Here is a 24,272-nt window from a genome sequence, read left to right on the forward strand (position 1 = left end):
TTCATTGGTGATGTTTCGTTTTCAACTTATATTGCAATATTGCTTGCTAAAAGACCAGTGATTTACATTTACTAATTACAGTGATGATTAAGCTTTCTGGTAAGTCTAGAGCTGGTTTCCTGGTGTCCTCTTCCCCAGTCCTAGAGATGGTAGTTTAATTTTTGGTTACCTTTAATTAATGAAAATACAGTACAAGAGAAATGTAACCTTGCGTTTCTAACTGTACAACTATTCATAAGATTTTTCGTATATTTATCATTATCTTTGGGATGTAAATCAGTTAAATTCTCTATCGAACAGTTAATAGACGGAATACTGCAAAAGCAGTTATTCAAAGGCCATCTTTAAACGGTTTCACATCAGCACCCACTCATTTTTGTGCATTGCAATAGCATACTCGAAATAATACTTGGGGCATATTTTTCAAACTTCTTTAATAAATCCTATGCAGCTACATTTATCTATTGATATCAGATTGGATTTCGGGTAAGGAGGAGACGTCAAGCGAGTACGGATCGTGGCGCAAATATAAACACTGTGTTTGGCTAATTATGAGCAGGGGGCGGCTCGTGCATAGGCACTACGGAACTGCAGCACCCCCAATTTTTCTCGCTATATAAATATATTTATTAATTTATTTATATTTGTTTGTAATATTTAATTTTATCATCAACAATACTCTTATTTTATATAAAAAATAATAAAAATCCATCTTGGCACTTAGGAGGGCGAAGGACGCTAGCAGCACCGTGTTTACCACAGTGTCATATTGCTAGTATTTGCTACGCGTTCAAGCATATGCACGTCATAATGAGATGCGAGGTATTAGCGGAATGCGGCACTGTCCGTTGCGCAGTTCCACTGTTGTTTATATGCAGTTTGCGCGAGTGGTAGAGTGTTTGTAGTGCTTATCGTGTTTATGCCGTCTCTTTAAATATTTGGACATTACAATTAAAGACAACATTTGTTATAGTTTTTATTTTAGAACATTATTGGGGTTTTATGATAATGGATTTTATTTTTAATTTTGAATTACAACTAAACTGTATAATTTTATCAATAATAAATAAATTTTTTTCACGAAACAAAACAAGAAGAATATATTTTAATGAAAATTAACTATTATTTAGATAATAGTTACTAAACGGAAGGTACGCCATCTTGAACTTTTAAAGTGTAAAGGTATTTAAATTAGTTATTCACCTACACTTGATCAATATCTAAATAATAGTTAATTTTCATTAATCTTTATTGTCAAGAATTAGCAATTTCCAAGAATATATTTTATTTTTAAGTAATTTTGAATTATACCAAACTGTATAATTTTATCGATAATAAACAATATTTTTTCATGTTTAATTTTTTTTAGATTTTTACCATAATTTTGATATTTTATCCAAACACGTATACACTGTACTTACGGTGTGTATGTATATTTCGAAAGTTGCAGCACCCCCACGATTTCAAGCCACGAGCCGCCACTGATTATGAGTGTAAATAATGATCTATATTCTCAGTCATCACTCTGACAAATCATGTCTAGTCTTTTCCGTCAGAGGAATTCCTTTTATCGTGCTAATATATTAAATAATAGACAGTGCCTTCCAAATCAAAAACAATGTTAACAAGAAACCCCCACAGGAACTGTAGAACCGATACCCCCCCCCCCGAAGTAAACTCGGCTGTTTCTTTCTTTTATGGATTATATTTATAAACTTATATCATTTTCAGCAACATTTTCACTTTGCATGCAGGACTCTTGCTTAAATTTCGTTATCATGCACTGAAACTTCCATATGAAAGTGATGACAGTTGGTGGATAAGCTCTCATTGTTTATTCACATTCGCGATCTCTGAGTTTCGTAATAGAATTTGGCATTCAGATACAGTTCAACATGTGCCAATGTAATAAACTTATAATAACTGATAAAAGTCAAATGAAAAATATTCAAAAAAAAAAAAAAAGCATAAAATGACGTTCGATCATCATGTGAGTTTTTCTTAAATACTGTCCAATATTTAACTAACGAGGAAAGAAAAAAAAATGACTTAAACTCTATAAAAATGAGTCACTAAAGTTTTTGATAGATTTGAGAGTTTGAATTAATCCATATTAAAAATTCAGGGAAAGTTAATATCATTGCCTTTTGTATTCAGAATAAACTGTATTCTATTTTAAATTACGCTTAGAATAGCACTACAGGTGTGTTGATTCATTGTGTTCATGTGTTTTCATATTATTGAGAAAGGCTGAGAATAACGGAAACTTTTGATCATTAAATAGAAAGTGAAATTTTGTTTCAAGGAAATATATCATCATCGTGGTCACTGGTATCATTAATTCCTGATATGGGCCCTCAACGGGTATACAGAATGCTATGAGAGTACTATGTATTTAAATTTACATTATTACTAGCTTCTTAATAACAGTTTTCTTCCAAATTAATGTAACATTTGGCAGTAGGACGCACACACACACATGTATGATCATACAACATGACAGGATCGAAATAACATGAAGACTTAGAATAATACCGTTCATTTCCTGTATTATACAAGTCCAAATACAGAATATTATTATTCAACAATAAGTTTTTGTTGAAGAAATCCTTCAACAAAAATTAGAAATCTAGTTGCTGTAATATTTTACTCTTTTCAGCTCAAAGTTGTCCAGAAGGAGTGATGACTTATGTAATGGTACCGAACTACAGGCTAGGAAACAGCGGGGGGTTGAGCACGCAACAAATTGAAGTGGTAAGAATAAAGTTCCATTCAATTTATAATGACATTAATAATTCATAATAGTTTTTTTTTTTCATTTTATTGCATTCCCTTAATAGTCATAATGAGTACGATATGCTCAAAGCTAATATAAAGTTCTCCATGATGTTTACAAGCTATAAGTTTATCCATCGATGCAAACATTTTTGAGCACTTACTCTGTCGTAAATTTTTAAGTTCAGGCTTCAAGATCAACAGTTTAAAGATTGGATACCGTTTATGTTCTCAAGTCAAAAATAATGCAAAACATACATCCAGGCAGGATTAAGTATACACGGAGTGAAACAAGGATATACCCCTTCCAAATCCATAAAGCAGTTCCCTAAATTCTGACTTATCATTGGCAGAGTTATTAACAATGATCAATGATTATATATCTGTTTCATTCATACAAAATGAAACAGTATCATAAACCAGTTTATAAGAGAGAAACCAGTCGTGGATCATTCATTGCGTTTGTAGTAATAGGGTTCCGAATGCGTGCACGCGACCAACAGATGAAGTTCATCGAGTAGTTTTTTTTTTTTTTTTTTGTCCTTCTTTTACAGAAGACCAAGGGAAGATAGTCAATAAACTCGATTATCTTCAGAGATTGATGAAATCAAGCATCGAGACATGCCATCACTAAAAACTCCGCATCATCTCAGATCTCTCCCTCCCTCCCTCCCTCCCTCCCTCCCTCCCTCTCTCTCTCTCTCTCTCTCGCTTTGTTAAATGTTCTACTTTTAGAAATATGACTTTTTTTTTTTTTCACTCAAAGTACATATCAACAAGAAGGAAAAGTACCCCATAAATGGAGTATATCGAGCCTTTGTATGGCATTTGTATTATATAATACAAGAACAAAGCATTCTAATACAAGTCCTGAACTATATAATCCATGAAAAGATAAACCGTGATGACCAATGGAGATAATGAAATCTTAAAGCCAGAACAGCAACTTCTTCTTTAATGGCATTAAAATGAAAAAAAAAAAAAAAGAAGAAGAAGAATATATCTGATTCTGATTTTTTTTCCCTTTCAATTGTTTCCGACCGTAGGTCACTCTGTAGGCATTGTCCACAAAGTATTCCTGGTGAGATTTTTACAGGGTAATTCACCATTGCTTTCCCCAACCCCCCAATTTTTTTACAGTTCTGGGGGACGAAAAACCAGAGTTTCCGGGTGAAAAAACCCTTACCTGCGTATGAGACCGGCTAATTCACATTTAGTCGAAAGAGACCAGGTAAAGGTTCCTCACGTCACGGAAGGGTATCGAACCCAGGTCTTTCTAATCAAAGGGCTTCGTCTATACTGACTGAGGTACGAAAGCTCCAAGAATATATAAGGTTAAGTTAAGGGAATAATAAATCCCTCATTATTTTGAAATAAAATAATGAGGGATTTATTATCCCCCTTAACTTAATTTACGTCGCCGGAAAAAATAGCCTCTTGGCTCTTTATCGAATATATCAGGTTATTTTATTTCATTTATCCTGCAAAATGTTTTCGCCTTACTTTTTAAAATTATTAATAAAATAAGTAAAAGCTGTTTACGCTTTTTGCAACCATCTGTTATTTTATACTTTTTAACTAAATTAGAAAATAGCATTTACTGTATAATTTGATCCACATTTTGAACAATTGCTTTCTATTTCGCTCGTAGGTAACAAGGCCGGGAATGCCTGCTGACGTTCTTAAAGATTGTATGACTCGTTGCTCTGATCACCGCACTACAGTTATTAAAGAATGCAAATCATTTGCATTTTTGCCCGGTAAGCGAATTTTGTCATCAGACCCTTCTAATTCGAATGGTGCGATAGATCATGGTGACCCATCTTTGCCTTCCGGAGGGAACTTGTATGAACAGTCCACCTGTTACTTTTACTCTAACACTGTTCCACCCGAAGGGAGTGGAATTCTCGTCAAACAAGAAAACTGTTGGTATTTCTCCAAAGTGTGTCTTCCAGGTATGTATCACTGTAATGACTGAATATTCATGCTAGGAAATAAATTATTATTTAAAAAAAAAATCGCATTAAGTATAAATGTCAAAATAATAACAGAGAAATTTTATTTTTTATTTATTTTTTACGAAAGTTATTTAATAATCTCTTTTAATATTTTATGCAATATTTTTAATTGATGTATAAAAATAGATCTTTATTATATAATAAGGTAGAGGGACACAGTCATGGCGGATTTTTTTTCCTGAATTTGTTAACTTTTCTCAAAATTTGTTCACTCTCAAATGTCCACTCTAAGTGAGAGGGCGCTGTCATTGTTCTGCGAAAACCAAACGATGTATGTGCCCTCCATATTAAGTTGTTTGCTAAATGACCAAATAATTAGATATTTAGTTAGATATTTGTATTGTTTTTGCATTTGGTAAATATAAAGTAATATAAAATTCTAGTTCAATAAGTTTGTCCTAATAAAAACAGTAATATTAACAGTCAAATAATAATAATAATAATAAAACTTAAGTACTCTCTACAGGAGATCAATGCTAATATAATGTAATATAAAATTCTAGTTCAATAAGTTTGTCTTAATAAAAACAGTAATATTAACAGTCAAATAATAATAATAATAAAAAAACTTAAGTACTTTCTACAGGAGATCAATGCTAATATAATGTTAATATAGTTTACTAAAATAGGCGTAATACTCACAGCTAGTTTAAGCCTATGATTTTTGATAAGAATTAGTTGCTTGCACTTATACTAAATCGTCGTTTATACATTTAAAATACTGCAGAAATTTTCAAGGTCGCTGTTGTTTATTGTGAACTAGTTTTTCCGGAAATGAAATAGCACCTTGAATATCTTAAAAGTGAAATTAAAGTTTACCAATGAAATGAGGCTCGAGTTACATAGCATCGTTCTTGTAAAATACACTGGAAATGATTTGGCACTAGTTTTTTCGGTGGAAGATTATGCTGGAAAATGGTAGTGTCTGTTGAGTGCTTCTGTTAATGTTTCTAAAAATTCCAACTATAGTTGAGCACTATTGATCCTATTGGCTTCTAATGTATATAATCCCCCCCCCCCCATTTTCTAATGTTTCAATACTTTTTCTTCGCATTTATTCCATAATTTTAATGTTTTGGTAGGGATATTCCGTTCGGTATTTTATTATTATTATTATTCCATGTTTCCAATTTACATTTTATCCCACCATATATGATTTCTTTCTTTAACTCATTGTATTATTTTTCGTTTTATACTGATTTCTGGCCAATCATAATAAGTTCAATATTTAAAAAATCCTTCCAGAAATTAAAGTTATAAAGTTAAAAATATTTTATTATCCTCACTTTCAAGAACATATGAATATATCTTTCAAATTAACTATTAGTGGTAGATTTATTTATAGTCTCGTGGATGTTAAATGAAGCTTTGCTAACCAAATATCACATATCTTAATAAAGAAGCTAACAATTCATTCTATATATGGTGCAAATTAAACATTGCACTGATTTATGTTTGTTTAACTTTAAAGTTAATGTTTTTAATTTTAAGTTAATGTTTTTCTTTTTATTTCTCACTCTCACTTCATTTGTTTTCACAGTATCGCCTGCCCATGTGATTAATCAAAGGAGTTGTTTGATTAGAATTCCTGGTTATTTGACGGAGCCAAATCCTCACGGTAAAGAAGATCACGCAGCTAACAACACAGAATGTCTGGCAAAGTGTGTTTCTGATCGGGATTGTCTTTCTGTGACTTACGACCAAGGCGCACAGAATTGCAGAATGAGCAAAGAGACCCGTGCCGTGAATCCAAATAGTTTTAAGGAGTGTGCAAATTGTGACTATTATGAAAATTATTGTCGTTCAGGTAAGTTAATTTACATCACAACTCCTGAACTCATTACCACAAATACCGATTTAATTCATAAATTATGTAAACATTTTAGTAATATTACAATATGCATAGGAAAGCAGGGTTTATCCTCACAGAAACTTTCGTTTTTAATACCGCATCTTAGAAAATAATTGACCATTATGGTTTCGAATAATTTAGGCCTACGAGATAGTGTCAGTCGTGTTTAGTATATCTACCAAATGGGTTTATTTCAAACATAAATTCTAAAATCTGTCTTAGTACTATCTTGCTTATTGGAAGTCTGTGATTGATGAAGTATTATGGTTGGTCTCTAGAATGGGGATTTTGAATTATCTAACCGATAACTCACCCCTGCTACTGAAGTGCAATAAGTTTATAACTTTTTTGGGGGGGGGGGGGGATTACATTTCACTTTTTTTTTTTTTTAAATTTAACACAGGAACGATTGCGTAATTTCTTACTCCATCTGAGTAGCCTTTCTACAACAACAGCGAAAACTACACTAGCGTTGTTAAGTAACAAACTTTTGAAATGGCGTACAGCAGAAAGCAGAAAGAAATTCAATACAAGGTTGTTGACTATAATAAATAGTGAACAACCCTGTATTTGATTTCTTTCTGCTCTATTCGTGATCTTAATGAAATTATTGCGTGAAACTTTCCCCTATACACTGAGAATGTTGGTCGTCTGTTTTATCGTATAAACATAGCCTCAGCTAGTATGAGACAGTTTTTAAATTATTAATCAAAATGCTTCGATTATGTTTTTATATAGTTGTGTAACCATTTACTCGGCTTCAGATTTGAATTTTTATATATATAAAAAAAGAATTTTTTCAAGAGAGAGAGAGAGAGAGAGAGAGAGAGAGTACACTCTCTTGACATACAACTGTGACCATCTCGTGGCTCTAAACCTTAATACTCGTATTATTATATGCAATGTGCTTCTGGGTAGATTTTTTGAGATATGGGATTAAAACCCCGAGTTTCAGAGAGGGAAAATCCTATTTAACCGTGCTAAAATCTGATAACTCGGGAATGGCAGAAGAAAGTCTTTAAAAAATAAAAGCTCTTCCAGTCGACAGCTAGAACTTAACTTATAACTGTGTTTCTTCTAGACGTCTAGCGCTATGGAAGCAAGTGACATATAAACATGTGTTATACAGATATAAAATATATTAAAAAATAAACTATATTTTCTTAATACTTTCATAATACCTCATATGAATTGATTATGAAAAAATATTCATCACTAGAAATCGGTTCCATTTTCATTTTTAATGTCCTTGATGACGTTGTCCTTATACTGTTTGATCCTATGATCTTATTTTTGCAGTTGTAGAAACAGCCTCCAGATAAATTTGAGGGATCTGTTACAAAAACAACCTTCAGAAATTCCAAAATCTTGCTATTTTTTATTAGGTTGGCATGATCCTTAAAACTTATCGTTAAAAATTCAAGCCATGAATCCAAGCCTCTTCGGGAGGATGAGATCACATGCTGTTTACTATATTAATGGAACTGAAGTGCAAGAAGTTGTGAGGCAAGGGACTTGGGAGTTATTGTGGACAGAGAGCTTAAGTTTAAAGGGCATATTGCAAAGGTTGCCAAAACATTATATCAAATTACATGGTTGTTGAAGAACACACTGACAAACAGGGATAAAAAAAAGTGATTGTTCCACTTTATAAGGCATTATAAAGGTCACATCTGGACTATTGAGCACAGATTTGGTCACCTCGATTTCTTGGTGATGAAGAAATGGGGGAGAGGATCCAGAGGCGAATTACAGAGATTGTTGCAGGTCTGTGGAATGTTTCCTATGAGGAAAGATTGAAGGTCTGTGGGCTCCAAAAACTAGCTGACAGACGTAGGAGAGGAGATATGATAGAAATATATAAGTTATTAAAAGGATTTTATAAGATTGATACTGATGACTTTTTTCTGAACAATGCAGGAAAGGAGAGAACTACGGGGGGAGGTCATCCCTGGAGATTGTGTAAGACTGTGGTTAACAAGGATGTTAGGACTAGATTTTTTGCTTGGAGGGTTGTGAATATGGAATGCGTTGCCAGAGGTGGTTGTGAGTGCTTCGTCTGCGAATGAATTTAAGGAGAGGTATGATAGGTATTGTGTGAATAATGGTTAGTATGTCAATGTAGGGTCTCTCGCGATAAGTCTTCTGACTCCATGGAGACACTGTTATAATAATAATAGATATGCACTTCGAATACATTTATAAAATGGAAAGTTTACATTTAAGTTCCAGAGTTAATTGAATGACAGGGTATAATGATTGTGTCTATTCTGAACGCTAAGAATTTTCCTGAATGTATACAAGCAAATCTATTTTATTATAAACAGAGATGAAAGGAAAGAAAGACAAGAAATAACTAAAATAAATTAAAAAAAACAAGAAAATGGTGCTTATGTAATTAATTTGTGTAATGAATTTTCACAATAAGCTCGAGATTATTGCAAATTTATCTGGAATTACACAGTCTTTTCCTAAATTACTTTCTGCCTCATATTCACCTTCTTTTCTTTTCTTTCTTCCCCCCCCTCCCTCCAGCTTCCGAAGATTGTTCCCATCTAACGTTTATAATGGAAGCAGAGAAAAAACCAGACAATATCGATGGTTGGGAAGTTGTTTCCACGCAAGATGCTGAAGAATGTTCACAACGTTGTGTCCCTAAAGATGACCAACAGCAGCTCTCCTATGTGTGCCGCTGGTTCCACTACGATATGGAAAGTGGTCAATGCACGCTGTATCCAAAGGATCTCTTGTATTCAGGAAATGGGCCCCAGTTGCAGCCTACACTGAAAACAAGCAAAGGAGACTTTTACAAGGTCTTATGTCATAGCTCAAACAGAGGTAGGTACATAACTTAGTTTATACAAAAAAAAAATGACTGTGTGTGTGTGTGTGTGTGTGTGTGTGTGTGTGTGTGTGTGTGTGTGTGTGTGTGTGTGTGTGTGTGTGTGTGTGTGTGTGTGTGTGTGTGTGTGTGTGTGTGTGTGTGTTATTCGAGCAAAATGTCTTATGTTCATTATCTTACTTTATCGTATATCTAGGCAGTGAGAAAAACAAGAATTCTCTTATTCGTCATAAAATATCGGCATTAAGATTCAGTTGATAAGATACTTCTGCATATTTTTACAAGGCAAACGACACGTGTTGCTATGAAGGTTTGCATAAAGTATCTGAACGTATAGGCGAAGATAAGGTTAATGAGTGCATTTATATTTACTGCGCTGAATATGATAGACTGAACAGCGAAATTGAAGCAAAATTAGCTACTGTAATTTACTGTTTTAGATGAAATATAAATTGCATTCATATTGAAGCATAATAAAAGATTTTTGGTTTATATGCTCTTCATAACCTATGATACATTAATGAGGGATGCATGTTGTGATCTATAATGTGTTCTACACAAAAAGAGTGTGATCTACACTCTTTTTAATTAGATTTCCAATTTCCTCTTTGGTTGTACACTACGTTCTGTAGTGGATGAGCCTTTCTTTAGATTTCCCCAAGAATGCTTGAGTGTCCAAAAGCTCTGTACTTTCACCCATGCTCTTCCACATACTTAAATGACTCCTCTCTCTCTCTCTCTCTCTCTCTCTCTCTCTCTCTCTCTCTCTCTCTCTCTCTCTCTCTCTCTCTCTCTCCCTCTCTCATGTCATATTTCACTGGAGCGAGGATAACCAGGTGAACTTTAGTGCTTTAACCTGACATGCTTAGCACTGTATAAATCCAAAACCTGCCTTATTTTATAGTACTATTCTCACATTTGGAGGTGACGGTGCACATTAAACTTCCCTAAAATGCTCGATTTATTCATAATAAGGCAATCCAGCTAATTGATACCTTTCTGTCTCAGAGCTTCACTTCGATTACTTTTTCATGGGTCTGTCTTATCTCTTCCATAGATATTTTCATATTTATGGAATATATATCTATTCCGTTATATATATGGAATATATAACTCCCAAATATCTATCTTTCATAGATATTTGGGCGTTGTTCTAGTGAATGGGCTATCATAGTTGAGCATCATGAATCTCTCTAAACACATGACCAACTATTGGTCATCATCCATTCAGTATCTATTTCTATTTCTGTTCTTTGGAACTATTTCTATTTCTCTCACTTTTTTTTTTTTACCAAGGAATTTTAGAACAATTTTAAAACAATTTTTAGAACAATAGCAAATAACAGAAAATCATAAAATCATATCACCATCATTAAAAGATTGGGAGAATTATTTTAAAGCAAAATTCACACAGATACGGAAGAAATTAAATATTACACAGTATATTTAATGTTTCGCATTAGCCGAAACATAAAAATTTAATAGTTCTACACTTTTGTCACTTTCTAAAAGACAAATATTATGCATATTTTCCACGAGCGTTTCCTTCCTTTCATCTATTGACGTCCTAGATGAACAAAAAATCTTCATTGCTTCACTGAAATTTGTAGTTTACTTCCGGATGACACGTATTTCCTGAAAGTTCTACACTGGTGATTTCAATTTGCATAATAAAGTCGTTTGCTTATAATAGCAACCTGCGAACAAATTTTCGTAACAAAGCCGTTTTTAGATGGATGGGTAATACCGTGATTTGCATCCATTCTCGTGCATAGCAAAACACTACTTTTCATCTCCTTTCATATATATATATTTTCTTTTTTTTTTATTTGCCCTCCCCTTTAGAGTAACAAATGATACTTAAAATCATAACACGATCCATAAAAAATCAAAGATTTTTTTCCTCACTTTTAACACAATGCAACAGTTTAATGCTACACTGACTGTAAATATAAATTTGCGACCAGTGGATGCATTTCAATTCAATGGTTCCATTCAATCTATTCTTGTTACTTATTTTTTACCAGAGCACAAATTTGCTGTAAAGAAGCTTAGATAATGTCGATGAGTTTCCTGTTCCATGTGTGTTGATAGGACAATAGCAAATTTTCTTGATTCCATCGAAAGACGGCGCTATGAAATTGTACATTGAGGAATCATCATCATCATCATCATCATCATCATCATACGTATCAAGGATTTTGGCCTAGTATGGCCTGTTCCGGCCTTAGAAGTCATCGTTGAATCGTTTAAGAGGACATCCTGGTTTTCTTTTTCCTAATGGCTTGTACTTTAAGGCTTGTTTTGGTAATCTTTCTGTTTTCATTCTATTTTATATTTGCATTATATTTGCATTATATTTTATATTTCATTATATTTGCAGTTAGTTGAACCAAAAAATTGGTTCAACTAACTGCAAACTACGACGTAACAGATTACTGTAAACATAAAAGACCAAAAGCTATCTTAAACTCCAATTCTGATGTTTAATCTTCAAGCCCGCTCAGGGCGAGCTATTGGCTCATAAATTTTCCCACTCACTGTTTTCCCTATCAGATAGCGGGGAGTATGAAAAGCTTTTTGCTTCACACTTTATGTAAGAAATGTTAATCGTTAATCATTAACTTGTCGGCAAGCATGAAGCACTAACACATTTCCTTTTCTTTCTTCCTTCCTTTATTATTTGGAAGCATGATTTACCTTATGTTCAGGCCTAGCACTCTGTGGTATTAGCCATTGCTAATTTTGAGATTTTATAGGTTTTTTTTTAATTATATAACAAAATATTCACATTTCTCCCCCTCATTTCTTGAGAAGCGACGAAGGCATTTTTTTCTCCCTTATTTCCAGCTGATTTTTTTTCCCTGACAATACACATTATATAGGACAGTCAGATAGAAATGGGTTTCACATAATAAAGCCTTCAGAAGACAGAAGAAGATCATAAACATTAAGCGACAATATGTATTGCAGAATATGATATATCTTAAAATTCGAACTGTTCTTCGTTATTATGCAATAACGAAGTAGAATGCAGAACATATGGATAATTTTTTGTTTTCAAAATGCTTTGGATCGGTATAAACAGTACATTATATCATATTATTATCATTTAAAAATACAGCAAGAGATTATTTAAATATTGGATATTGTATTATGAATGGGCCTACATTTTCAAAAATGGTATGTGTCTGTAGAGATTTATAAAGGTCTAGCAAGGCCCAACAGGACACGCTTTGAATAATCTCGTATTCAACCGTTTGTGAATGTCAGTTGGATAAGAGAATTATTCAAAAAATCCTGTCTTTCCTTTGCAAAATGTATCGACCATGTCCGGTAGAATTTCAGTATGGATATATAAATAAACTGACCATAAATATATTGAAGATTGTCTAAGAGAATGCGACTCACAAAGGACAATGAACTGGAGAAGCCTGGGCGATCTCATATGAGGCTATTGATTCGACTTTTTTATATACAGAGGCGAATTAATTAGGCCATTAATGTCAATTTAGACAATGCCAGAATTTTGCTAAAAGCACTAACAAAAAAAAATCCATAACAGAATCCAAAAGCCTTAAACATAACAAACAGTAAATTACCTCATTTGTGGATTAGGTTTTTGAATTGGGAAGATACATTTTACAAGGGAAAGACGGGATTTCAGAACGATTTTCCATGCGTGGATATTGGCATAAAAAAAAAAAAAAAAGAATTTAGATATTGTAGAACCTTTCATAACCGTAGAACATCAAATTATGATGAGTTGCTACTATTGTCCGCAGAAACTCTAATCACCAATGCCACCTTCGAGTGCTATCGTCGGAAGAGACTGGACATATCGCATCAAGTAGAAATCAAGGTATACACCTTCCAGCAGTGCGTGGATGAGTGTATGCGTCGCTACAAGCAGGACTGTTACTCCGTTGAATACAGTTCTCAACACCTATCCTGTCGCTTCAGTAGCCAGACGCCCAGTGAGTCAGGACCCCTCCACATGCTTGACGACAAGTACTACAACACCTATGTCCTTCATCCGAGTAAGTATCGCCATTAGGGCAAGTAGTAGAGCACGTGCATGCAAGCATGGACCACATTTCGCTTGAAGATGCTCCAAGCTTTTAAATTAGATTCTCCGAATTTAGTTGTGCTTTGCTTAGAAACTGCAACCTAGTAACCTGACTGCTTTGCTTATTAATCATTGCCTGCTTTAGAAGAGATTACCGTACATACATGCATACATATTTAACAGGTTAATCCAAAGAAATGGAAAGCTTTTTAAAAATTGCACATTTATTTGCCTATCATTTACTTTTTTTAATCTTCTTGTTATATACCAAGTGAATTTAGAATACATTTCTGTTAATACGCAGAATAGTTAAGAGAATCTGTATATACAAATGAGAAAGTGAGCAAATCATAGAAGGAGTAATGAGAATGCGTATTATATGAATGACCTTATGTGAATCAGAAGTTTCTTAACACCAACACATTTTGATGACGTAAAATTATCTAGGCTGAATCTCATATTTTTAAGGTCGAAAAGGAAATGCAGAAACAGTTCTATTTGGATAGTGGCCCGTTTGGGACCCAAGTATGGATTTTATTTTCACCTTCTCTCCCCCCATCCTTATTCATCTGCATATTCACATTTTCTTTCAATCGGTATCAGATATATTTGATTTTTCTTCTTTCTGTGTCTTTCCTTATCTCATTTCTTTACCTTCTGTCATCAATATCTATAGCAGAAATATACGAATGCACATCTTGTGATAGAAACAGCTAGGTATATATACATTATTAAGTCATAGTGATTTATAATTTGTTATTTTCCTATTGTAGGTTGGAGCGTTGGATACCGTGGAAGTACCTTTGCTAACAGACAAGGATATGGACCTAGCATACATGGACAAAGTGGCTATGGGGGTCATGGCACTAGCTTCGCATGGACTCAACAACAGCAAGGAGGATACGGAGGGAATTATGCAGGTGGCGGTGGAGGAGGAGGAGGAGGAGGAGGAGGAGGTGGATACGGAAGTGCAGGTACTGGAGGAACATATGGTAATCCTTATGTCAGTCATGGAGGAGTAGGAGGTGGTTATCCTTCTGGGCATGTAGATCCTTACCCTAGCCATGGATATGGTGGACCTTACGGTGGCCATGGCACCGGGTATGGAGGTGGCTATGGTGGAGCTTATGGTCCAGTTCAGGGTGTGGGATTTTCTGGACAAGGAATTTATCCACCAGTTCAACAGACTGGACCATATCCTGGGGGAACGTACGAGCTTTGTAAGCCTGGATTTGGTGGAGGTGCATTTCGTAAAGTTGGTTTCGGACTTCGCTTAAGAGGCTTTTATATCCGTCGAGTGTTAAGAGTCGAGAGAATTGAAGAATGCGAGAAAGTTTGCAATGAAGAAAGGGAATTTACCTGTGCCTCATTCAATTTTAAGTAAGTATGATTTAATGTCCTTAATCTTATGAAACTATTTAGAATGAAAGAACACATAACTATTCATTTATACACTTAGAAATAATTAGAGGTATATAAAAATTTAGATATTGTTAATGTGCAAAATGTTTCGTTAGCTTTTTTAATGATTTCTTTATGATATGTTTCCCTCTAGCAAAAATGAAGATGAAAATCATTAATTAGTTATATTTAATCATTAATAGAGTTATAGTTAAAATCTACGTATATTAATTTTGCTATCTGCTAAAAAAATAAAGTATAAGACATATAATACGTTTAATCATCAGTATTCAATATCGGAAGTTATTTGATATGCACTTAAATTCCTATTTTGAGGTGCAACTTACAAAACCTTAAACAAAAATAAAACAAAACGCTGAGCCTGCATAGTTCAGTCAGTTTCAACGATATCTTTTGATTGGAAAAACTTGAGTTCGAATCTCATCTAGGACGCGAAGTACTACTTTTATCAGGACTTTTCAGCTGGAGGTGATTTAGCAGGCTCTTACAAAGATGATAGGATTCAATCCCGGAAACTCGGATTTTCATCTTCCAATACAGACCTCCCCCCCCCCAGAAGAACGCAAGCAATTGACAGTTATAATATACCATGATAGGATTAATCGTCCTATCAAATCATTAATTAGGCTTCAAAGGAGCAAGTTACTTGGCAGTGACAGGCTATTGAGCTTAACACGCATGGGGAAAAAAGAAAGGGGGGGGGGTTATAGTAATGGAGCTTTCTCCATTTTTCCAAACTGTAGGTTTAACATTATGGGATTGTTTTATTAATTCAAAATATTGACTCTGAAAGATTAACAAATTCGACATACCTGTGTAATTTGAAGATCAGGGTGATGGCGATGTTAATGCAGAATTTAAAAGTAAGCTAAGCGCGATTTAAAAACAATGTGGGAGGTGAAAACCAAATAGATGAGCAGGGATATATCAATAAATAGAAGTGAAACATAAATGAAGCAAAATTAAGAGGGCAACGAATTCAAAGATTATGAATTTTTAAAAAGCATGCGCTACAAACAAACTAACTTCAGTGTCATTTTTCTCCCTCTTCTGTCATATATTCTGAACTCTATATAAATGAGCGTCACCCTATGTTCTTATTATTACAACCCTTTTAAAATTAATATTCAGAGCAGAGCATGTCTGAAATAGTGCTCGTATTACGATTCTTCTGATAATGCACATCAATTCACCTCCCCATATGCCTGGTTTCCTTTTTTCTAATATGAAAAAGGAAACAAGATCCCAATCCAACCGATGATCTGCAATTATTCAGCTTTAACATTCGCGGATCATCGGTTGGAGTAGGACACGAACAGCTTCTGTCCATGATTTTTTTTTTAACTTATTTATTATTTTTATTTTTTTTTGGCCATCTTCCTCACACCATCAACTTTTAGATAACATGAAAACATTTTAACCTCAGATTTACGCAAAACACACTTACTTTTACATCCTTTACATCTGATCTCCTATTTCCAATCTACTTAATAGTCTCGTTTCTTCATGCAACCTGCTTGTTCTCTATGTAATCATTTCTCAAACTTCTCCTTTCTAATACCATTCAAATGAATATGACACTCCTGGTTATTCTCTACTTTCAACAATTCCTTCATATCTTCCTGGTAACCACTTGAAGTGAGTGTTTGTACCAGCGATTACAACCAACATTTCTTTCTCTTGCCTTTTATATTCCTTTAGATTAGGGTGCAACCTCAATTTCACCCTAATCTAAACATTCGAGTATATTCTATTGTCGAACCTTAACGGAGAAGTTTTTCACTTTCTATAGCAGTGTCATTTTCGTTTTAAATATGAATCTCACTTAAGAAAAGTTGCAAACCTTTCTTGTACGGAATTCACCTGTGTGGGCTAATGAGATAATTTAGAAACCCCCGCTCTGGAGACCAAACATGGAGCTTTTTCAAGCCTCCAATACCACTGATCTCTTGTTAGTACAAAACATTTTACATCGTATATGGTATTGGTAATCGATTTGGTAAACGTGGATAAAATAATAAAGACTATCAGAAGTAGATCATCTACATGTTGTTAAAAGCTTAACTGTCAATTGAGATATTCGCTGTGTCCGTACGGACCGGAACATCCACCTTTTCCATAAGCCGCTGAAACACAAGTTATTTCAACTGACCACTAACTGACGACGGTAATTATGTGCTTTCTTGAATGAATGTATCATTGAAAGCAAGCTGATTCGTCCAGCTCACATTAAAATAGAATAATAATAAAATAAATAAATTATCTTTGTAAATATTAGTTATTTCTAAATTCTTTAAATAGTTATTTCTAAATTCTTTAAATATTTCTAAATTCTTTAAATATTTCTAAATTCTTTAAATATATATATATATACACGTAATGACCCCATAGAACATATTTTCTGCTTGTAGGAATGCAATTCCAGATAACTGTGAGCTCAGCGATCAAGATACAAGGCAACTGCAGCTCACTAACCCTGCCCATTTCGAACAGAACTCTCAATATGACTATTTCGAACGTGATGGTACAGCAAGAGGTTCAGTAGGATGTATTGATGGTGAGTATTTTTTTTTTAAATTATAAACTTTAATTTGATAATACTGGAACCGACTGTGAATATAAAATTTCTTATAGTTACATGGCTATTTATTTAACTAAAATAGACGTCTTTTAGTATTTTTTTTTTTAATTTCTAAGTTCTAAATGTTTTATTTCAATTCTGAATACGATTAAAAACACAAGTGACTTATTTTATTTTCGATAAATGACATTTAAATAAGCTTTTAATATATGAGGTCATTACCCACCTCTTATTTCGTCTATTGCAAACAGACAGAGAGTAGCAAAGGATCTTGTTTTAATTGTTCCCGACAGGGGAAACTGTAGAGGAAGTAGAGCAGGTATTGGTATTTCCGGCTTTGCTTTCCACTGTGTAATTATCTTATTATGAATTGTTGAATGTCTGCTGCACATAAGTTGAAATTATCTTAAAGGGAAAATTATTCAGTTATGACCACTGTAACTAGGATATCGTTAACATTATTAAGATACGGATATTGCATTAGCGCGATTTCCACCATACGGATGAAAAAAAAAAAAAAAAACTATGGAAGAGAAACTAGAAAATGCGCATATTGAAAGAATAGAAACATTCGTGACAAAAGAAAACTGAACAGAATATAAACAAGCATACAGTACATCAACAACGCAATTATTCTTATATTACAAACAAATGGCTTTTTCATAAGTATAGTGATTGAATGACTCTTTTACAATAGTAGACAAAATTTATATTTAGATAAAAAATATAAATGTTTGTAATTACCAAAATAAAGAGCCAAAAGGCTTCAGTTCAGTGATGCAAAATTACATAAGCAAAGTGGATATTAGATCCGGTGTTATTTCAAAGCCGAATGTAGAAACTATGAAAGTTTCGTGAGTTGACCAGAGAGCTTGCGGGAATACATTCCTCGGCATTCACCGCTTGCCTTAGTGTGGACTACTTAAAAGACATAGGCGCTGTCCAAGCGTCTATATATTCGCCGATAAGGTTTCACTAGCCTGACTGCTGTTTCGGACTGGTTGGTTCTCTTCAGCGACTAGGCAGAAACCTTAAGAGAGCAAAAACTGTCGTTCTGTACTATGGAACTTGAAATGTTCGAGAAATGTATTTTTTGTAAGCGAGCTCTCGGTCTAATATCCACTTTGTTTATGCAATAAATGTTTGTGTTAATTGTCAGAAACATTTTGAAAGCTACTGATGAAAACACATGAAGAATCAATCTGATTGTTCATGTGTTTTCATCCGGTTTTAGGGATTAGTTGGCATAGGTTGGTAGGGAGAAATCCAATTATGGATATAGCTCTAACTAATTGAAGTTACTATGGGTTGTAGGATGTAATCCATTAACAAACCATAACGGATTATAAGAACTTCACTTTTATTGGTATGAAACTTTGATGGCCCTTGATGATTTATTAAGTAATTAAATATTTGTAGATTCAAATATTGATGTAGGTAATTTATTTTGAAAACAGAATTCCACAAATAGCACGTTACCCTTCCATTAGAGATTCCCAGTCTATATATTGTCGAAAAAAAACTCTTTGTAAAAAAATACAAAGAAACGTCTTTCAGCTCAAAATAATATTAGTGTTTAGGTTCTTATTTAATTCTTGTGTTTTCTCAGTACAGATTACATGTTGTTTTCTTTATTTCCTCAGTGAGTCAATCATGCTCTCCGGATGGAATAGAGTTTACGTTAAAGACCCAAGAGCCATTTAATGGAAGGATCTATACTTATGGCTTTTATGACTCCTGTTTCTATGATGGTAATGGTGGAACTATCAGTTCCTTGAAAATGAGTCCACCGCATGGTTTTCCCCGATGCGGAACACAACAGGTATATCTCTGAAGTAATAACTTTTCTCAATATTCGAATGTTAAGATTTCCCAAAATTTATATCTGATCTCTAAAATTTCAATATTAGTGTAATCATTAACATGATTTCTATTTAAGGTAATCGGGACCGACCAATTACAGTTCTAATGAACCAATCATTAATATGATTAGTCCTAACGAGAGCCATAAAAATAAATATAGTTTTTTACTCTTCTGGTTATCTCAAGTGTTTAGGGAATTGCGTCTATAGTGCGCACATGAGATGTTTAAAAGTAGATTAGATCTTAATCTAATTATATATATAAATCATGCGATATTCATCAGCCTAAGTCGAGTTTCCTACTGTTTCTTTTTTCGTACAGAATGCCCACTGAAGGACCTTCAGTGGGCATTCTGTACACACACGTCCATTGCAACTACTTTTCTTTGATTCTTGTTATTATTTGAATAATTTAGACAAATTATTTCCTGATTACCTGATGTCATATTAAATAAACTAAATAAAACTTATATACTGTGAAGTTCTTATTGTTTTTGAATTATAATGTCACATTAATTTTCATTATTTTTCCTTAATATAATGATATAGGAGGAAGTCATTCGTTCTGTATGTGAGACACAAAGTTGGGAAGAATTTCATTTGATCTTATTGGTCATATGAAAATGAGAGCCCGAACACCAATTCAACATAAAATATGTGTAACGGTTTGCATTCTGTAATTCAGAAATGTAAGGGCGTAAAAACCTTCTCCTCCTGCTTCTTTACCACTTCCATACCGCAGAAAGTTTTGGTGGAAAGATCTTGAGATGTTCGTCGTTAAGGAGATAGAATGACATACATATTTCCAGCACTGGTGAGCACACAAAGGAATAAGGAATGGCGAAGACTAACAAACAAGTGGTTCCATGGTATCAGACTTAAAATTAGAATTACATATATTCCTTTTTATTATTCCACTCAAAAGGCTATTAACCTACAGCACATTAGTATCATTGATGAGTTAAGGGTTAGATAATCCAGAAACCCTGATCTGTGGACCAAACATGGTACTTTTTCAACTACTATAGTAGCCTCCAGTAAGCAGGATGATATCTCATAACGGGCGATGGAAGTTATCTAAAGCCTTCATCATCATCATTCATAGCGCAATGGAAATCAAAGTTGATAGTCTTAAAGCAATGAGATCCATTCGCTCGTACTGATCGCTGGTTGGAACGTTTTTGCTCTGAAAGGGTCATTCCTGATAATTAGGCTAATTAGCTCTTCTAATCTCTAACGGCGAACAAATGCAAGAGCTTTGGCAATTGTTCATAGTTCGATGAAATTGAAAGAATGTAATTGTCTTGTCTTAAGCTTTCACGAACCATTGAGGTTCTTTATCTGTAGAGTTCACAACCGCGACCGTCTCGAGGATAAGGTGGCTAGCTCTGTGCCTCCCGATTTGTCCTTTGTCTGCAGATGCTTGTATTCACGCGGCCGGTTTGCCTGTTCTGGGGAACGAAAAACCCGAGTTTCCGGGTGAAACTCCCCCCTACAACCACCACCTCCGTATGAGACCGGCTAACTCACCTTTAGTCGAAAGAGACCAGATCAAGGTTCCTCACATTTTGGAGGGAATCGAACCCATGTCTTTCCAACCAAAGGGTTGAGAGAAGCTTATAAGATAAATAGTGAAGAGATTCTACAAAAAAGCAGGAGGAGGAGGGAAAAGAAAAAAAAAGAGGTCAACGTCTGGATATTGTATAAAGAAGTATGGTAGGTTTTTTTTTTTTTTTTTGCATGGAAAGTAGCGGGCGAATGGATTGTGTTACCAGTTGTAGTGGTAAATATACTACGCCTCCTATAATGAGATAATAGCCGATCTAGATTATTTAAAATCCCCTTATATTTATTGATAATTTGTTATTAACTCTGTACCGACCCTAATGAAGTCGATACGTAATTAATTTATATTGGTAGATGATTTCGCTTGTACTGATGGCTGATTGGAACGTTTATGCTCTGAAGGGGTAATTCCCGATAAGTAGAAAGCAGACACAGCCAAATAAACGGAGTGCAAAGGCAGAACATTGTAAACGCCATGCTCTTGCCAGTGATAGTGAAATGTAACCCGGATGTCTAAACGTATTGTGAGAAATTCGAACAACTGGGATGTCGCCATCTTTCAGTAATAACATTTGCTACAAATTATCGACAGTAGGAAATGTTTGCGAGTATTAACTGCTATCTCCACCCTGTGGCGGAAACCGGAATTAGGAAACGGAAATCTAAATTTTATAGCGGCCCCGACACTGAAATGAAAGAGAAAACGGCTCACGTTACAAAGGTTCGCAGTTGAGTAGGTTGTATGATTCTATTACAGCAAGGTACAGGTGATTGCCCGTGCAGAGCTTTTTAAAGATATGACAGTTCGCATTTCTGCTAATCTGTTTCCCTTAATATCACGCGGTACATTTCATGATTGTACGATGCCTTTCAAAAGGCGTCTCGTGACTTCAAAGTATTCATGATAATAAAATAAAAGACCAGTAATTGTAAAATGGGACAATTTGTTTAATATACCCTGCATAACTGCGAAGCTTACATTACATTTGTAATGTAATGTAACTAAGTTTATAATTTTAGAATTAACCCGAGTTTCAAGTTAATTCATGCGGCTTCTGTTTGCTTTACAAATCAATATCGATAATTACTGAATATGACTCAAAAGGGCTGAAGTTCCGCTCAGTAATTACGTCATAATTTATTTACTATATTTCATATTGACTAAGGATTAGACATAATGCCAAATTATGACGTGTTCGCTGGAATATCCATTTTTTTCCCCTGACATATATGAAACAAATATTCCATCAAGTTTAATTTAACATCATTTTTAAAACGTGGATTCTATTTCTGCTTAAAATTAAAGCGTTTTTACACTAATTCCAGTAAAAATATTTGTTAGGATAGGCAGGGCCGTTCCGTGGGTTTGCGCCACCTAGGTGCAAAATTTTTGTGCCCCCTTCCATTAAAAATTAAAAGATCCCGAAGTACAATAACACGTTACGAATCGTTTTGTTATACTGCACATTAAGAAGAATGTATATTAAAATAAAGAAAAACACAAATAGTAAAAAAAATCTTATTTTTATTCATTTCCTGCTGAGATGTTCCTGGCTTTCATTACAGAAAATCTTTTATGATATCTTCTAAATCTAAATTGCTACAAATTTCATTTTCTATACTTAATCTTTCTTGTGACTCGATCGTAAGTGATTTTTTTTTATTCATTTTAATTTTGAAAAGGATCCTTCTCCGGAAGCAACTCTTAATGTTATTGTTCATATTAAAACTTACCCTGTTTAATACTACCGTAGATATTTACTAAAAATCATCAACTCTGTACTATGAGCACACAATTGATTATGTATATTATTAATTATTTTCGAGAAACACAACTCTACACTCTAGGCCATTCTAGGTTAAATAAGACAAAAAAAAAATGCAGAAGACGCTTACTCAAGTAATTTGGAATAAATATGTCCGTATGTTTATTTTTATTACGAAAACAAGTGATCCCATTCCATTTATGTATTAAGCATAAAATATTTATTTTTTGTTTAGTGTTAAATTTCGCAATGATCACATGTACTAAATATCAATAAAAGTCTTCCATGAACTTAATATATACTTATTCATTTTGTGAAACTCACCTAAACAGAATTTAAAAAAAAAAAGTTGGATGTTCTAAACAAATTTAAAAAGTATTAGAATCTTTTATAGTTTTCGGCCAGATTCATTTTGTGCCCATTCTGAAAAAATGTTTTGGTCGCAGCAGAACAAATTTCGGCTTTAACTATGAACGAAGCATCTCATTATAGTTAATGGCATGGATATTCAATATTTTTTTTTTATATCAGGAGCAAGTTCGGCCTAGAAATTGTACTCAGAACTATTGTATTCTGGATTATTGCAAGGCATATCTGAATGACACTTGCTTTTTGAATCTTTTTTTTTTTTTAATGTGAATCCCACTCATAAAAGTATCGTACACCAATGCCATGAGCCAAATGGTCAGCAGAGATTTTATTTGGAAAAAACAGTGTTTAAAAAAAAAAAAAATCTCTGGCGTGATTTAATTTTTATATATTTAATATATACATATATTAAATATATATATTAAATAATATATACATATATACATTGAAATGCAGTGTATATCTTGTTTAAATAGCAATTATTTGTTATTTCAGTATGGCGAAGTTATTACCAACATCGTAGTAGTGCAATTTAAAGATGATGTCCAGACCAGCAAAGACAAGAAATACAATTTAACCTGTCATATGTCCGGACATGGAGAAGCAGTGGTTACTTCGGGTTATTTGGACACCAGAACGGACGGGTAAGTGCATAACTGAAAATCTAATAGAGAACATTTAAAATTATACCAAAAAACTGAGAACATTTATTAATTTCTGTAAGTTAAAACTGCTCTAAAATTTCATTATTTTATGTAATTTATATACACAGGGAGAAACAGATAAAGAGAAAATAATATGATGTAGTGTGTGTGTGTGTGTGTGTGTGTGTGTGTGTGTGTGTGTGTGTGTGTGTGTGTGTGTGTGTGTGTGTTGTCGACATTATCATCATCATCTCGACTTCATTTTTTTTTTTGTTTATATATTTCAGTCGCTATCCTACTCAGATTGAGCATTTGCCGGCACAGAACATGTTGACCTCTAATGTCATTCTCCGTATCCTGTACAGAGGTGCTCCAACTAACACTATAGCTGTCGGCGATCTTCTGACTTTCAGATTGGAAACACGAAGCAACTGTAAGTAAAAATAAATAGTTTCAATTAAAAAATCGTTAAGCAACTTATTCAATGGTGTTTTTATCAAAATTGT

At 33.9% G+C, this 24,272-nt stretch overlaps 1 protein-coding gene across 1 annotated transcript in view; it reads left to right on the top strand.

The window, feature by feature from the left end:
* Window positions 1-24,272, top strand: part of LOC150093029 (uncharacterized) — a 50,005-nt gene that overhangs the window by 12,571 nt on the left and 13,162 nt on the right. Inside the window, exons 2-10 of the mRNA XM_090414128.1 lie at window positions 2,660-2,754; window positions 4,427-4,730; window positions 6,334-6,600; window positions 9,181-9,483; window positions 14,330-14,936; window positions 17,390-17,535; window positions 19,203-19,381; window positions 23,618-23,766; window positions 24,054-24,193. Coding sequence (XP_090270254.1) covers window positions 2,660-2,754; window positions 4,427-4,730; window positions 6,334-6,600; window positions 9,181-9,483; window positions 14,330-14,936; window positions 17,390-17,535; window positions 19,203-19,381; window positions 23,618-23,766; window positions 24,054-24,193 — 2,190 coding nt within the window. The remainder of the gene's footprint in view (window positions 1-2,659; window positions 2,755-4,426; window positions 4,731-6,333; window positions 6,601-9,180; window positions 9,484-14,329; window positions 14,937-17,389; window positions 17,536-19,202; window positions 19,382-23,617; window positions 23,767-24,053; window positions 24,194-24,272) is intronic.

Source organism: Typopeltis vanoorti, chromosome 24, assembly GCF_054136105.1.
Source record: "Typopeltis vanoorti isolate ZY-2024b chromosome 24, IOZ_Tvanoo_1.0, whole genome shotgun sequence".
NCBI lineage: Eukaryota > Metazoa > Arthropoda > Arachnida > Uropygi > Thelyphonidae > Typopeltis > Typopeltis vanoorti.